Source organism: Pongo pygmaeus, chromosome 8, assembly GCF_028885625.2.
Source record: "Pongo pygmaeus isolate AG05252 chromosome 8, NHGRI_mPonPyg2-v2.0_pri, whole genome shotgun sequence".
Classification (NCBI taxonomy): domain Eukaryota; kingdom Metazoa; phylum Chordata; class Mammalia; order Primates; family Hominidae; genus Pongo; species Pongo pygmaeus.
Genome location: NC_072381.2, coordinates 18,466,838 through 18,481,824, shown reverse-complemented (window position 1 = coordinate 18,481,824; position 14,987 = coordinate 18,466,838). Strand labels below are relative to the sequence as shown.

General features: G+C 39.0%; 1 protein-coding gene across 8 annotated transcripts in view; it reads right to left on the bottom strand.

The window, feature by feature from the left end:
- CACNB2 (calcium voltage-gated channel auxiliary subunit beta 2) overlaps positions 1–14,987 on the bottom strand; it is a 402,144-nt gene that overhangs the window by 197,489 nt on the left and 189,668 nt on the right. The window contains exon 1 of one of the 8 annotated variants that reach the window (XM_063669605.1): positions 2,309–2,575. The exons of the other annotated variants lie outside the window; for them this stretch is intronic. Within the exon in view, the coding sequence (XP_063525675.1) occupies positions 2,309–2,359 (51 nt within the window). The 5' untranslated portion in view covers positions 2,360–2,575. Of the gene's footprint in view, positions 1–2,308; positions 2,576–14,987 lie in introns of those variants that run through there. 8 annotated transcript variants of the gene reach the window in all.

Here is a 14,987-nt window from a genome sequence, read left to right as displayed (position 1 = left end):
TTTGGAGGAACGGAAGAAAGGATAGAGAAGAAGTGACCATCTGGGTCTAAGAATAATGGCACTCAATTGCAGTTATTAAAGATACCATGTTCAAGAAATTTACAATGCAACAATACCAGGATACATAAATAAATTGTGCATTTAAAACTAGTTAGACTGATCTATATATATTTGCCTTTGGCAGTAGAAAGTAATTACACCAAATTGCATTGGTTTATTGATTTCACTTTAATGCACAATGAGAATTAAATGGGTAATTTCTAAATGTGTTTTCTGCATTTGGGGTTTGGAATGACTTTAGAAGGTACTGAAATAAACTGAAACTGATATAAAAACTAAAATCATACTTGGGATTAGAACAAAAATAAAGACCACACAGTTTATTCAGCATTCTAAACAACTATCCCATAATACATACACAGGCACATATAAATACACATATATAAATATATATATGTATAATTTTAAAAATTCTCTCCATTTATATTCTTGTCCAAACTTGAAAGAAACATTTCTCTCATTATTGGAGAACTTTGAGAAAGACTGAATTTAAAGTGTTGAATGGTTATAAAGACCTTATAAAGACTTATTTTAAACTTTAACCATTCAAAAATCCAAAAATCCATGTATTTATAAGCCCTATTCAAGCATAGTTATTAGTTAAAATGAGAAGTAGCCAGGCCATAGGAAACAAAAAGTCTATTTTTAGGGAAGAAGTAATTTGAAAGAATAAACATCCCTGTGCAGATTCCCCATAATCCTCAAAGACAGGACTAAAATTAATTGTAGGATAAATTATTCATGTGATTATTATTATTTCTGTAGACACAGATCTTGCTATGCTGCCCAGGCTGGTCTCTAGCTTCTGGCCTCAAGCGATCTCCCCACCTTGGCCTCCCAAACTTTTGGGATTACAGGTGTGAGCCACCATACCTGGCCTCGTGACTATTTAATATCATATAGATTGTCATTGTTATTAAATAACTGTGACGTAATTGTGATCAGTTTGGTTGCTGAAAATATTCAAAATGGCCAATGGAATGATTTGGCAATTTGCATTTCAGGTTATACATGTTTTCATAATTCATAGAATTCCTCTGCAGGAAAAAATATAGCAGTTATTTCATGTTTGATAATATTCTTAAAAAACAAGCGAGTTTATAGGAAATGATTCCAGATGTACTCAAACAGGTACTGAATAATTCCTAAATTGGACATGAGTAGCATTTGATAGGTGGGTGTGACACATCTAATGCCCAGAAACCATTGATAATTAGTGTATACATTGCCAGCATGTCAGAACCTAAAGAAATACAATTGTCACGTACAATACTTAACGAGGGCCAACTCAGCAAGTCAAATTCTGTATCTTTAGAAGACTTAAAGTAAAATCTAATAAAAGAATCATCAAAATCACATAAAAAGTATCTCAGTTTCCAGTTTTATACGATACAACATAGAAGAAATGACCACAAAGATATTTCCTGGCTAGCATTTTTTTTCTCTATTATACTAAATTTAGTATAGGTTGGAACAATTAGAAACAAAAGAAGTACTTAAAATAATTTTTAGACAAACTGTATTAATTTTAAAATGGTATCTTCATGTCCTATTAGCACAAATATTTGTAACTTTATGACTTTTATTTTTACAGGCTCTGGTTTAGTTTTAGGTTTAGGGCTTTTTTTGTGCATGTTTTCATCCTTTCCTAAAAAGGCACCAATAAATAATAATATGGTCTTTTCTTTAAAAGTTCTAAACAAAATCCGAAGACCCAAACAGTCAGTCCTCGTGTGGCAAAGCTTTATATTTAAGTATTTTAAACTTTAGACTCTCATGTTTGTATTTTACTAAATTCAAAATTTCTAAAGTGATGAACAGTAAAAGAATCTTAATTTGCAGCAACACAGCAAGTCAGACCATCGTGATTTACACAGATAGGTCTCAGACACACAAAAAGTCAGTGGCTAAGCTGTCAGAATGATACTCAAGACAAGTGCTGGTCTGTAGCTGAAAAAAAGCATTTTCATTTTCCACTAAATTTGTCTGCACCGGGACTCTCTCCCTAAGCTACTAAATGAAGCTCAGTAAGATACAGTTTAAAACCAGAGTTACAGTTTCACTTGCTTAAATCACCACAGCATTAAAGTAATAACACTGTGAATGGCAACATTTCTGGCAAGATAAGAAAGTCTAAAAAGTTAAGTAACTAGTATGATTTTAGCTCAAGCTCGGCAACAGTTCTATGCATTCCTGTTTTCTTTAAACCACACCGTGCATCTGGCCGGCTTCTCTCCCGTATGCTTACCCCAGGAATAATGTATTTAGTTTGAGGAGCTATAAGGCGTCTGTCAAGCATGCTAGACCAATTCCAAGTGCGCCCAGCACTCCAGCAGGAATTTTCTTCACAGGAGCAAGAATTCAGGACTAGCTAAAGGCAGCCAAGTCTTGCTTTGCTGAACAGCATAGCAACTGCTTTCCTTTTTCTTGCTGGCTTGGGGTGTGTAGTCTTAGTGTGACTTTCTAAAGTTCGTCAGATCACAACAGCTCTCTCTTCCAGAACCACTTAGGCAGAGCAGAGGAGCTCATCAAAGTCAATTAACAAACGCAAGTGGGAGGGTCTTATTCTCCTCCGAATCACGTCAGCTGGCTTGGAAGACAGACGCCTGCAAACTTGTCAAAGTACAGTAACACTTCACTAGTATCAGATGCGACAGGTCCCTCCGGGCAGCCAGGACTCCAGCCCTGCTCGAGAATCCTTTCTTCAGAACAGAACAATAGGTTGCATAACTGGATAAGCTGTTAGCATTCAAAGAAACTACTGCCTTGAAAGTCTGCAATAAAAGTAAAAATATTTTTCTACTCCCACCCACTGAAGAAATATTTTCTCTTTTGCACACAAGAAAGTGATATCTTTCTTTTTTTGTTGCCTTTCAAGTTCTCAGTGTGTATGGAAAACCTAATTTTTTTTCACAGTCAAATGAGTATCACTTGGAGACATTTACCTTTTGTAAATTAAAAACTTCTTTATATTAAAAGACAGCATTAAAAATTGAAATAATAAACACAATATTCTGAGAGCACGCTTGCAACACACACATATATGTATACATATAGGTATGACTATCCAGGAAATACAACTCCTATAAATCAGAAGACTCACAACTAAAAGAACATGGAAGACAAGACATGAATAGATAAATCTTAGGAGATAAAATTCTAGTGGTCAATAAATAGGACTTCCGTTCTAATCAGGAAATACAAACTGAAATCACAGTTTACCATTTTGCACCCATCACAGTGGAAATACTTTTTAAAAATCTGAAAATCTCAAATCTTGGTGAAAATGTCAAGAAGGGGATGGCAAGCTATGGCCCACAGTCAAGCTCAGCCAGCCACCTGTTTTGTATAACCTTCAAGCTAAGAATGTGTTTTACATTTTTAAATTACTGGGAAAAAATGAAAAACAGAACGGTATTTTGTGGCACATGACAATTACCTGAAACTCAAATCAATGTTCTTAAATAAAGGTTTATTGGAACATACAAGCTTGTTCATTTATGTATGCTCCATGGATGCTTTTGTGCTACAAGAGCGGTCGTTGCAACACAGACCATGTAACTCACAAAGCATTAAATATGTCCTACGTGGCCCTTTACAGAAAAGGTTTGTAAGCCCATGATGCAGAGCAACTAGACTTTCACATACTGTTGGTGAGAGAATATCTTATTTATTTATTTAGAGACGGAGTCTTGCTCTGTCACCCAGGCTGTAGTGCAGTGGCGCCATCTCGGCTCACTGCAACCTCTGCCTCTCAGGTTCAAGCCATTCTTCTGCCTCAGCTTCCTGAGTAGCTGGGATTACAGGCAAGTGCCATCACACCTGGCTAATTTTTGTATTTTTAGTAGATATGGGGTTTCAGCATATTGGCCAGGCTGGTCTCGAACTCCTGACCTCAAGTGATCTGCCTGCCTTGGCCTCTCAAAGTGCTGGGATTACATGCACGAACCACTGTGCCCCGCCTGTTGGCGGGAGTATAAACTGGTACAGTCACATTAGATATTTAGCAGGATATAATGAAACTGTTGATGCACAAGTACTTAGACTTGACATCCCACCCCTCAATACATACCCAGGGATACCCTCACATGAGTACACAGGGAGGTGCATGAACGAAATGTCCCTAACTACACTGAGGGGCTGTAGTAAAAAACGGCAAACAGGCTGGGCATGGTGGCTCACGCCTATAATTCCAGCACTTTGGGAAACCGAGGTGGGAGGATCATTTGAGCCCAGGAGTTTGAAACCAGCCTGGGCAACAAAGGAAGACCCCATCTCTGCAAAAAAATTTAAAAATTAGCTAGGCATGGTGGCATGTGCCTGTGGTCTCAGCTACTTGGGAGGCTGACTTGGCAGGATCATTTGAACCTGAGAGGTAGAGGCTGCAATGAGCTATGATTATACCACTGCACTCCAGCCTGGGTGGAGCGAGACCCTGTTTCAAAAAAAAAAAGGAAAGAAGGAAAGAAGGAAAGAAGGCAGGCAGGCAGGAAGGAAGGAAGGAAGGAAGGAGAGAGAGAAAAAGAAAGAAAAAGAGAGGGAAAGAAGGAAGGAAGGAAGGGAAAGAAGGAAAGAAAAAACCTAGATGCATATCAACAGAAAAGTGGATAAAATTTTGGATACTATTCAGTAGTGAAAGTGAAGGGTCTGGAAGTTCCCTACTTGAGTAAATCCCTACAAACACAATGTTGATAGAAAAATCAAGTTTTGGAACCTTAAGGTACCTTAAGAACCTATGTGTACAAGTGTTCCCTTTTCTCCACACCTTCACCAACACTTGTTATCTCTTGTCCTTTTGATCACAGCCATCCTAACAAGAGTAAACTAGTATTTCACTGTGATTTTGACTTGCATTTCCCTGATGATTAGTGATGTTGACACCTTTACATATATTTGTTGGCCAGAGTTTTATGTCTTCTTTGGAGAAATGTCCATTCAGGTCCTTCATACATTTTAAAATCAGGTTATGTCTTTTTTCCATTCTGTGAGTTCTTTATATATTTGGGGTATTAACCCCGTATCAGGTATGTAATTTGAAAATATTTTTTCCCAACCCACAGGCTGCCTTTTCCTTTGGATGACTATTTCCTCGGCTATGAGAAAGCTTTTTGGTTTGGTGTAATCTCACTTGTTTATTTTTGTTTTTCTTGCCTGAGCTTTTGGTGTGATGTTTTAAAAAAATTATTACCAAGGCCAGTATTCAGCAGCTTTTCCACAATGTTTTCTTCTAGGAATTTTATGGTTTCAGGTCTTTAATCCACTTTGAGTTGATTTTGTTCATGGTATAAGATAATGATCCAGTTTCATTTCACTGTGTATATGAATATCAAAACATCATGTTGTACACCTTAATATATAGAGACTTTTTTAAAAAGAACCTATGGTATGATTTGCAGCAAATCTGAAAATATGCAGAAATACTATATATTTTATGTAGGTGGTAAAACATGTAAAAAATAAATATGAAAATAATGAATACCAAATCCAGGATGGTGGTTATGTCTGGAGAGGAGTATATTTGGAAGGGTTAGTGAGGGGAAGGGGCAACTTTATCAGTAATATGTTTTCAAAACTAGATCATATCTACATCACTGGTCATTATAATATTTTCTATGCTTCTTTGTATTCTGAAATAATTTATAATAAATAAACGTCTAAAGTTAGGAAAAACTGTTAAAAATTTTTGATACAAAAAGTGCTAGACCATTGTTTGGCCATTAAAATGCTTACGAGACACTTCCACTGTATAACAAATGCTACAATAGATAAGAGTAAATAAAAGAAAAAGTAGGCCTGGCATGGCAGCTCACGCCTGCAATGCCAGCACTTTGGGAGGCCGAGATGGACAGATCACTTGAGCTCAAGAGTTCAAGACCAGCATGGGCAATAAAGAAAGACCTCAGGCATAGTGGTGCATGCCTGTAGTCCCAGCTACTCAGGAGGCTGAGATGGGAGGATTGCTTGACTCCAGGAAGTCGAAAGGGCAGTGAGCCAAGATTATGCTACTGCACACCAGTCTGGGCAAGAGTGAGACCCTGTCTACAAAGAAAGAAGAAAAAAAAGAAGAAAGAAGAGAAAAGAAAAGCAAAAAGCAAAAGAAAAAAGTGGACTACGAATTTGTTTTTACAGTAAAGATTCCACTGTTAAAAATATTTAGAAGAAACTTGTAAGGAAGCATATGAATTATATTAACAGTGGTTGTGGGTTACTAAGTAGTGGTTTGAGGGTATTTATTTTTTCTTTCCTTTTAAAAAGTTTAGTACTTTTCAAACTTTCTACAATGGGTTGGTATTACTTTTCAACCTCAAATAAAGTTTAAGTGTCTAACACGCAACGACGGATTATCTAATTTTCTAGGGAAATTAGAACCCTTTGTTTAACTCAGCATTTATTATGGGTTGGGATATTTTTTATCTCTGTGAGGACAGACTTTAACTTGTCAAAAACTGACAGACATGCAAATGAATTCGTCCAATATAAATAAATTGGTCTAGAAGAAATGCAAATGATTGCTGTCTTGTAGGAAAGATTATCCCCTAAGTCATCTTTTTTTTTTCTTCTTTTTTTGAGATGGAGTCTCTTTCTGTTACCCTGGCTGGAGTGCAGTGGCACAATCTTGGCTCATTGCAGCCTCCGCCTCCCGGGTTCAAGCAATTTTTATGCCTCAGCCTCTCGAGTAGCTGGAATTACAGGCACTCGCCATTACACGTGGCTAATTTTTGTACTTTTAGTAGAGATGAGGTTTTGCCATATTGACCAGGCTGGTCTTGAACTCCTGACCTCAGGTGATCCACCCACCTTGGCCTCCCAAAGTGTGGGATTACAGCATCAGCCGCCACGTCTGGCCCACCCTAAGTCATCATTTTATTGTTCTGGGGAGTATTAACCAGGTCTCGTATCTAATTGAACAATTCATAGCCCAGGGTTCTTTCTTTCAATGACTATAAATATTTAAACCTTTCCCATAATCTTTCAAACTGGCTTAACCATGCTGTCTCCTTTAATGAATTAAAAAAAAATTTGGCCTGTATTCAATCTATATTTGTTTGAAAGACATGTTCTGAAAGTTTGGAAACATTATATTTAGATGCCAGTTTTAAATTTGAAGCCACAGTTCCTCTCTCTTCTGACAATGGCATATTTGAGTATTAGCTTTCCAAACCCAGCCCACTTTAATTTATAATGCCACTAAAACATATTTACAAAAGAAAAATGTTAACTAATAATGATTTCGGGTAACCAAAAGCAACTGGTGAGGTTTGAAGAGAAGGATGAGGATGGAAATTCGAAATGGAACATATAGGAATTTCAATGCCTTTCCAAGCTTCTATAAATTTTCTACTACTAAATAACTGTGTGTGTATGTGTGTGTGTGCGTTTTCTTGCTCTCAAACAAGACTGAGAGTTATTTTCTTGAGGTCCTTGGGAAGAGCATAAAGAGAAAAACTAATGAGGAAAAACTAAGGAAAAAATGTATGTGTCAATGAGAAATAGACTTGAGATTGAAACACAGAAAAGAGAATAATTGAGGTTCAGGTGAGACAAGAAGTGATGAACTTAATTTTTTTTTTTTTTTTTTTTTTTTTTTGAGATGAAGTATCGCTCTGTTGCCCAGGCTGGAGAGCATGTCGGCTCAATGCAACCTCTGCCTCCTGGGTTCAAGTGATCCTCATGCCTCAGCCTCCTTAGGTAGCTGGGATTAAAGGCGTGCGCCATCACACCCTGTGAAAGTGATGGTTTAGATGATAGATAATTTGTCATACCTGACACCAGAAGAAATAAGAAATCCAAGACAATTTGGTCACTTGCCAGTGTTAAGAGAATAGAAAAAGAAAGGCTATCTTAATTTAAGTGGTTAAGTCCATATCCAACAGTATTTTTTTTTTTTTTTACTTTTCATACTTCTGACAAATTTTCACATTAGATGTCCGTAACTTAGGTAACGAATGTCTGAAATGCACGGTCATATTATGGGATAAATATATTAAAATAGCATGTTTTCAGGGCTTTTTCCTAGGTATAAAATAATTTTTCTGGTTATATTTTCATTGTTGAGTACCAGAAAATCAGTAAAAGGAAAGCACGAAACAAAACAATGCCTCTCCTTGTCATCTCCCAGGTTTCTAATCTATAAAAAGAGGATAAGACTTCAAAGGATAATTGCCAGAATGACATAAAACATCTAGTACACATCTGGCACACCAGAATTGCCAAATAAATGTTGATTTCCTTTGCTGTAACTCAGTGGTTCTCGACTGGGGGTGATTTTGACCCCTCAGGGGACATTGGGCAATTTCTGGAGCCATTGTTGCTTGCCACAATGGGGAGGGGTGAGGAGTTTACTGGAATCTAGTGGGCAGAGGCCAGGGTTCCTGCTCAGCATCCTACAATGCACAGGAGAGCTTCTCATCACCAAGAACAACCCTGCACAATATGTCCATAGTACTGAGAACAAGAAACCGGCCAGAATTGAAGGTGCCCTTTACATCAAAGCTGTCAATGTGAAGTGCTTTCAAGTATAACCTAAGATCCCAGAATGTGAAATTCAAATTCTTTCTCCATCTTGTTCAGGTTGCTTGAAAGTAGGACAGAAGACTGGAGAGGCAAAATGCAGGAGGAGAAAAACCAGATCCCTGTGGGTCTCAAAAGCACCTCCTGGGATCTCAGTTAAGTGCCCAGTTATTCTGTGATTCTGGGAGAAGCCCACAGAGGCCACTGGAGTAGCTGGGTGTCAGATTGCAGATGGAAGGACCTGAGGTTTCTGCAGTCCCAGCTCATATTCACACCGTGGAACATTTGTCCTTAGCTTGTTTCCAATTTCCTTCCATCCTCTGCTCCCGCCACTTGCCCCCAAGTTGTCTTTGCTAAACGGTGAAAAGGGCTTAATGAAAATGACATTATAACTAGATGCATGCTCACTAATCTGAAAAGAGAAAGGTTCTTTCTGTTGATTTATTTGTAGTCTGCATTGCTATTGCTATTATCTGTCGACATAAACAGAAAGCAGAGAGGAGAGCTTCAGGAATTCTGAACCTTCAATCGAGACAACTTTCTCATTTGTTGTTTTAAACTTTAAAACAGCAGCAGACCTTTCTGGAAGGGGAAATAGTGGCCAAAGTATAAATATGTTACGTTGCCAGGAGACGACAAAAAAAATGCAGAATTTTGGAGGTCACATACTTCAAGGGGTCGGTCCAGACTTCAAAGTCCAGACTATTTATCCAACCATACAGGATTGTGGAAAAATTCCCTTGATCACACCCCAGTTTAGAGTTTATGCCTCAACAGTGTCATCTTTGATTATACAATGCCATGCTATGTGTACAAATATGGATAATTATGGTACGTGTTAGCCAGACAGTGAATCATAATAGCAAAACAAAACTCTAGTGTGTGTGTACACACTAAGGCTCACATGTGTTTTTGGTAAATAACAGCCAACACATGCTTTTCTCAAAAAATAAAAGTAGGAAACAATTTCACATGCCATAGTAAAAAAACAAAATGGAAATAGTCACAGACATAATAGAATTTTCTTTCAACATAGCAATCTATGTTGTCTCTAACAGGTTTTTTTTTTTTTTAACATTAACAAAATTTCCAACTGAGCTATTGCTATTGACTGAGAAGAGCAAAGTGCTTTTGTCCCAAAGCTGTACTATTTAAGGCAAGTAGTTGTACTGTGGAAATCCCTTCCTCAGATTTTATCCCTCTAAGAAGCCATGATCAATCCCGCCTGCAATTCAGCAGCTTCAGATAAGGTGAGACTTTATTCAGATCAGAGCCACTCAAATAAATGAGCCTTTTTTGAGACAGCCCGTTGAATTCAAGCATATTACAACTAACTGCAAAAACTGAAAAGGACTTTTTCCCATCCCCCCATCCCTACTGCTGAATGAGATACACTTGAAAATGAGAACCTACTGTTATTAATGAAGAGGCATAGTAATTTTATCTTCATGAAAGCTGCCATTTCAAACAATTCTAGAAATAATGGGAGGAAAGGGTATTTTGGTGGCTTTTTTGGCCCCTTTACTCCCCAACCCCATAGATCTGTTGTATTGTAAATTTGACACTGAAAATCATAGCTTGCAATTTTTTGGTACTTGTAACCTGCATTTAACATGGTAAAGTCCCTTTTTCATACCATTAAAATGAATTAAACATCTTTTCAGAGTTAACTGTAAATGAACTGCTGATTATGTTCTATGGTAGTTAAATGAATCTAACTAATTCAATGTATTATGTATAACGTTTCAATATTTCTCCTTAATACAATTTCCACGGACTAATAGAAGGAGTGCTGGGGACTAGGGAGGTTACATAAAGTGCTATTTTTGTCCCACTGTGTTTTTTAGATACCCCCTCTCACCCCGTTTCCTAATCCTCGTCTCCCAGCCTTTCTCTGACCTGCCATCTGAAGAGATTTCCTCCTGAAATGTTCACTTCTCACCTATGCTGAAGGAATACTTATTCTGTAGTCCTGGAATACTCTTTGTTTCTGCGAGGTTGGATTTTCCTAAATATTTAAGGTCTTTGAGTTCCAAATTGTTGCATTTAATGACAATTTGATGACTCTGCATGGATTTCCAATAGACTTCTTGATCTTTCTGTGTCCCCAAAAGAGCTACTAATTCCTCATACTACAACAAACAGCACCCCCATGCTCCCCCATCCTCCCAGCTAATCACTTACCAAGTCCTGTCCATGCTAACTCCAAAGTATTTCGCAAATCCAACCCTTGCCACCTCTCACCACCACTCCCTTTAGCAATATCCCCAGCTCATCTCTTGGACGCTGCCCAATCTCCATAGAGCAGCCAAAGAGGTCTTTATAAGGCACGGACAGCTTGCATCACCCTGCTGCTTAAAGTTAAAGTCCTCTACTCATTTCTTGCTGGAGCTGAGATAACTGTGGCCTGCAGGGCCTGGGGAGATACGGCTTCCACTCACATCTCAGACGTCCTCTCCCCTCTCTCTGCCCCTTCATCCCCACACTGCAGCCATATTGGTGTCCTTCTGTCCTCTGACTGAGCCAAGAGCATTCTTGCGTTGGGGCCTCTGCACTTTCTCTTCCATCTCCTTAGAGTGCTTTCCCCTCACTGCCCCCACCCTGCGCCCCTAATCGACTCCTGCATGGCTGCCACCATGAACACACTTGGTACTTTTAGAGTGATATGATTTGGCCCACAATCCAGGGAAACCTTGAAGTTCATTCAGTACAGTGAAGAGTATACCAGATTTAGATTTGGAGATCTGAGCTAGGCCCGGCTCTGTTGCCATTAACTAACTGGCTAAGTTGCTTGATAGGCCTGAGACTCTGAGTCTTCTGTTATGAGAGGATGTTCAACTCATCACCTAGAGGGAGGCTAGTGACTTAGTCTTCAAATCAGCAGTTCTGGAGCTGTTATTCTACTAAACATGTTGGAGGAACAAGACTTTATGCAAGAATCTCAAGCAGTTAGAGGTAACAGTTATAATCTCTAGGGCTTCTCCGTTAAGTTAAAAAAAAGTCAGAAGAAATGGTGCAATTTTCACTGCCCCCCACCTTTTTTTTTTTTTTTTTTTTTAATGAGATGGCATCTAGCTATGTTCTCCAGGCTAGACTGCAATGACGCAAACATAGCTCACTGTAGCCTCAAACCCCTAGGCTCAAGTGATCCTCCTGCCTCAGCCTCCCAAGTATCTAGGACAATGGGTTTGTGCCATTGTGCCCAGCATCACCTAATCAAAAAAAAATTTATGGCCAGGCACGGTGGCTCATGACTGTAATTCCAGCACTTTGGGAGGCTGAGAAGGGCAGATCACAAGGTTAAGAGATCAAGACCATCCTGACCGACATGGTGAAACCCCGTCTCCACTAAAAATACAAAAATTAGCTGGGCATGGTGGCGCATGCCTGTAGTCCCAGCTACTCAGGAGGCTGAGGCAGGAGAATCACTTGAACCCAGGAGGCAGAGGTTGTAGTGGGCCAAGATTGCGCCATTGCACTCCAGCCTGGCAACAGAGCGAGACTCGGTTTCCAAAAAAAAAAAAAAAAAAAAACAGGCCGGGCATGGTGGCTCATGCCTATAATCCCAGTACATTGGGAGGCCGAGATGGGCAGATCATGAGGCCAGGATTTCGAGACCAGCCTGGTCAACATGGTGAAACCCCATCACCACTAAAAATACAAAAATTAGCCGGGCGTGGTGGCGGGGGCCTGTAATCTCAGCTACTCAGGAGGCTGAGGCAGGAGAATTGCTTGAACCCAAGAGGCAGAGGTTGCAGTGAGCCGAGATCATGCCACTGCACTCCAGCCTGGGCAACAGAGCAAGACTCCATCTCAAAAAAAAAAAAAAATTTTAGTTTTAATTTTAACCTTTAGTTATTTTGGAGACAGGGTCTTGCTCTGTGACCCAGGGAAGTGGCACAATCACATCTCACTGTAGCTTCAACCTCTTGGGCTCAAATGATCCTCCTACCTCAGCCTCCCAAGTAACTGGGATCACAGGAACACACCACTACACCTGGCTAATCTTTCAATGTTTTGTAGAGACAGAGTCTTGCTGTGCTCAGGATGGTCTTGAACTCCTAGGCTCGAGTGATCCTCCCACCTTAGCCTCCCAAAGTGCTGGAATTACAGTCATGAACCGCTTCACCTGGCCATCTAACTTTTATTTAAACTAAAGCTTGTTGATGTTGTGAGTTTTAGAAGGAATAGACCTGATAATTGTATTCACACTAGATTACGTAAGCATATGCATGATACGTGACTAATGTGTAATTACCTATACGAAGTCTGTCAAATACTTTGAGTATTAAACAATGAATGTGATTTTTAGGACTTCTTTGTGTTATCTTTATAAATAACTGAATTTTTAAACCATAAATCTGGATGGGTGTAGTGGCTCACACCTGTAATCTCAGCACTTTGGGAGGCCCAGGAGGGTGGATCACTTGAGGTCAGGAGTTCAAGACCAGCCTGGCCAACATGGCAAAACCTCGTCTCTACTAAAAATATAAAAAGTAGCCGGGCATGGTGGTGAGCGCCTGTAATCCCAGCTATTTCGTAGGCTGAGGCAGGAGAATTGCTTGAAACCAGGAGGTGGAGCTCGCAGTGAGCCGAGATCGTACCACTGCACTCCAGCCTGGGAGACAGAGTGAGACTCTGTCTCAAAAAAAAAAAAGAAACCAAACAAACAACAACAACAAAACATAAATCTATAAATATAATAGGATACAATAAACAAAATATTGTATTGGAAACAATGAATTTGGGATAAAAGTACTACAAAACAAGGACATACAAGATTGCTAAAAATGAGATCATGAGGTACAAAGCACTGATTTTTACCATGTGATTTCATCTCATTAATTTCTGCAGTGAAGTAGTGAGATTACTCCTACTTTCTAAATGCACACTTAGTGTAAATCGCAAAAATAATTGGCTACTCCCTGATTTTGACTACAGTGACCCATTATTTAAGCTTATATCTTTCTTCTTATCCTGCTTTTTTTTTTTTTTTTTTTTTTTTTTTTACTTGTAAGAGGTGATTCAGGACTACCAACTCTGGGAAAAAATATTCACAGCCACATTATAAAAAACATTATCGGCAGGATTCATCTCCTGCTCCTTTGAGAATAAGAACTTTTCTTTTGTTTGTGGAACTTTGGAATGTACAAGCAAGATGTTCATTCATGTTTTAAAATGCTGTTTAACAATTGCTTAGCACTTTACCAGGGAGAATGTTTTTCCTGAGTGTTTATCACCCTATTCTGTAATACAGTTGAGGGTCCACATCAACGGTATCTAGTCCTTCCTGGCCCAGAAGAACACACACATTTAATCTGAATGCATTGAGTATCACAGCTGAGTGGAGAAAGGATTAGGGAGGCAATTAAGAATAAAAAGAAAATCCTTGCAAGTCAATGACAGAGCATGTATTTCCCTACCAATGAAAACGAGAAAATAATGCATCCAAGAACTTGCAGCCCTCACTTCTTTCACTATGCATATTCCTCTTGTGTGGGGTTCTCCAAGTGTAGTCTGAGAGCCCTGAGAGCAATCAGGAGGTCTGGAAAGTCAAAACTATTCTCTGAGTATCAAATGAAAAACTGGATATACCCCCAACATAAATACAGTCTTTGGCAGATGTGGAGGTTTTTTGTTTCCTTATTCTCTACAGATCCAATGAAATCATATACAGTTCTACAAATCTCTGACCTAGGGTTATGTTTGGTTCACACAAATAGCTCGGAAGCCCTGAAGCTTGCTTAACCAACCCCTGATAAAAGAGCAATTCATTGACTTGAGTCCCAAATCTATATTGACGTCAATGTACTAGTCTCTTTAGGATGAATGTCTTGCTATTCTACACTGGTTTGTTAAATTAGGGGGACTAAAATTTTATAGAGGTTTCAGTCTTTGATGATGTGAATTGAACCGTAGTAAGCAGGACCCTTTAAGTGCCTGTGTAGACAAACAGTGTAAGTGCAATTTAAGTATATTTATACTTAAGTATAATAGTGGTTATACTTACAGAACAGTGAATTATTCTAACTATGAATATAATGAGTATGATACATAAGTGGATGAACCAGGCCGAAAGAACCCAGGTAAGCATTCCCACTTGCTTTAAATCAGTCTTTCTCAGCCTTGCTGCAAAGTGGAATCACAGGGAGCTTTAAGTTATACCAACTATTGAATCCCGCCCTGTGAGATTCCAACTTAATTGGTCTGGGATGCAACTTGGTTGAGCATGTGAATTTTTTAAAGTTCCCCAGATGATTCTAATGTGTGGCCAAGGTAGCAAATTATTGTTTCAGGGCCATGTAAATTCTCCTCTTTTCTCTGCATGTTTCATCATTGTTCAGTCTTGACCCTTGAATTCTGGCAGCTCTTGAACTTCTACCACGAAACCCAGCATTTGATGACTTCTAAGATTC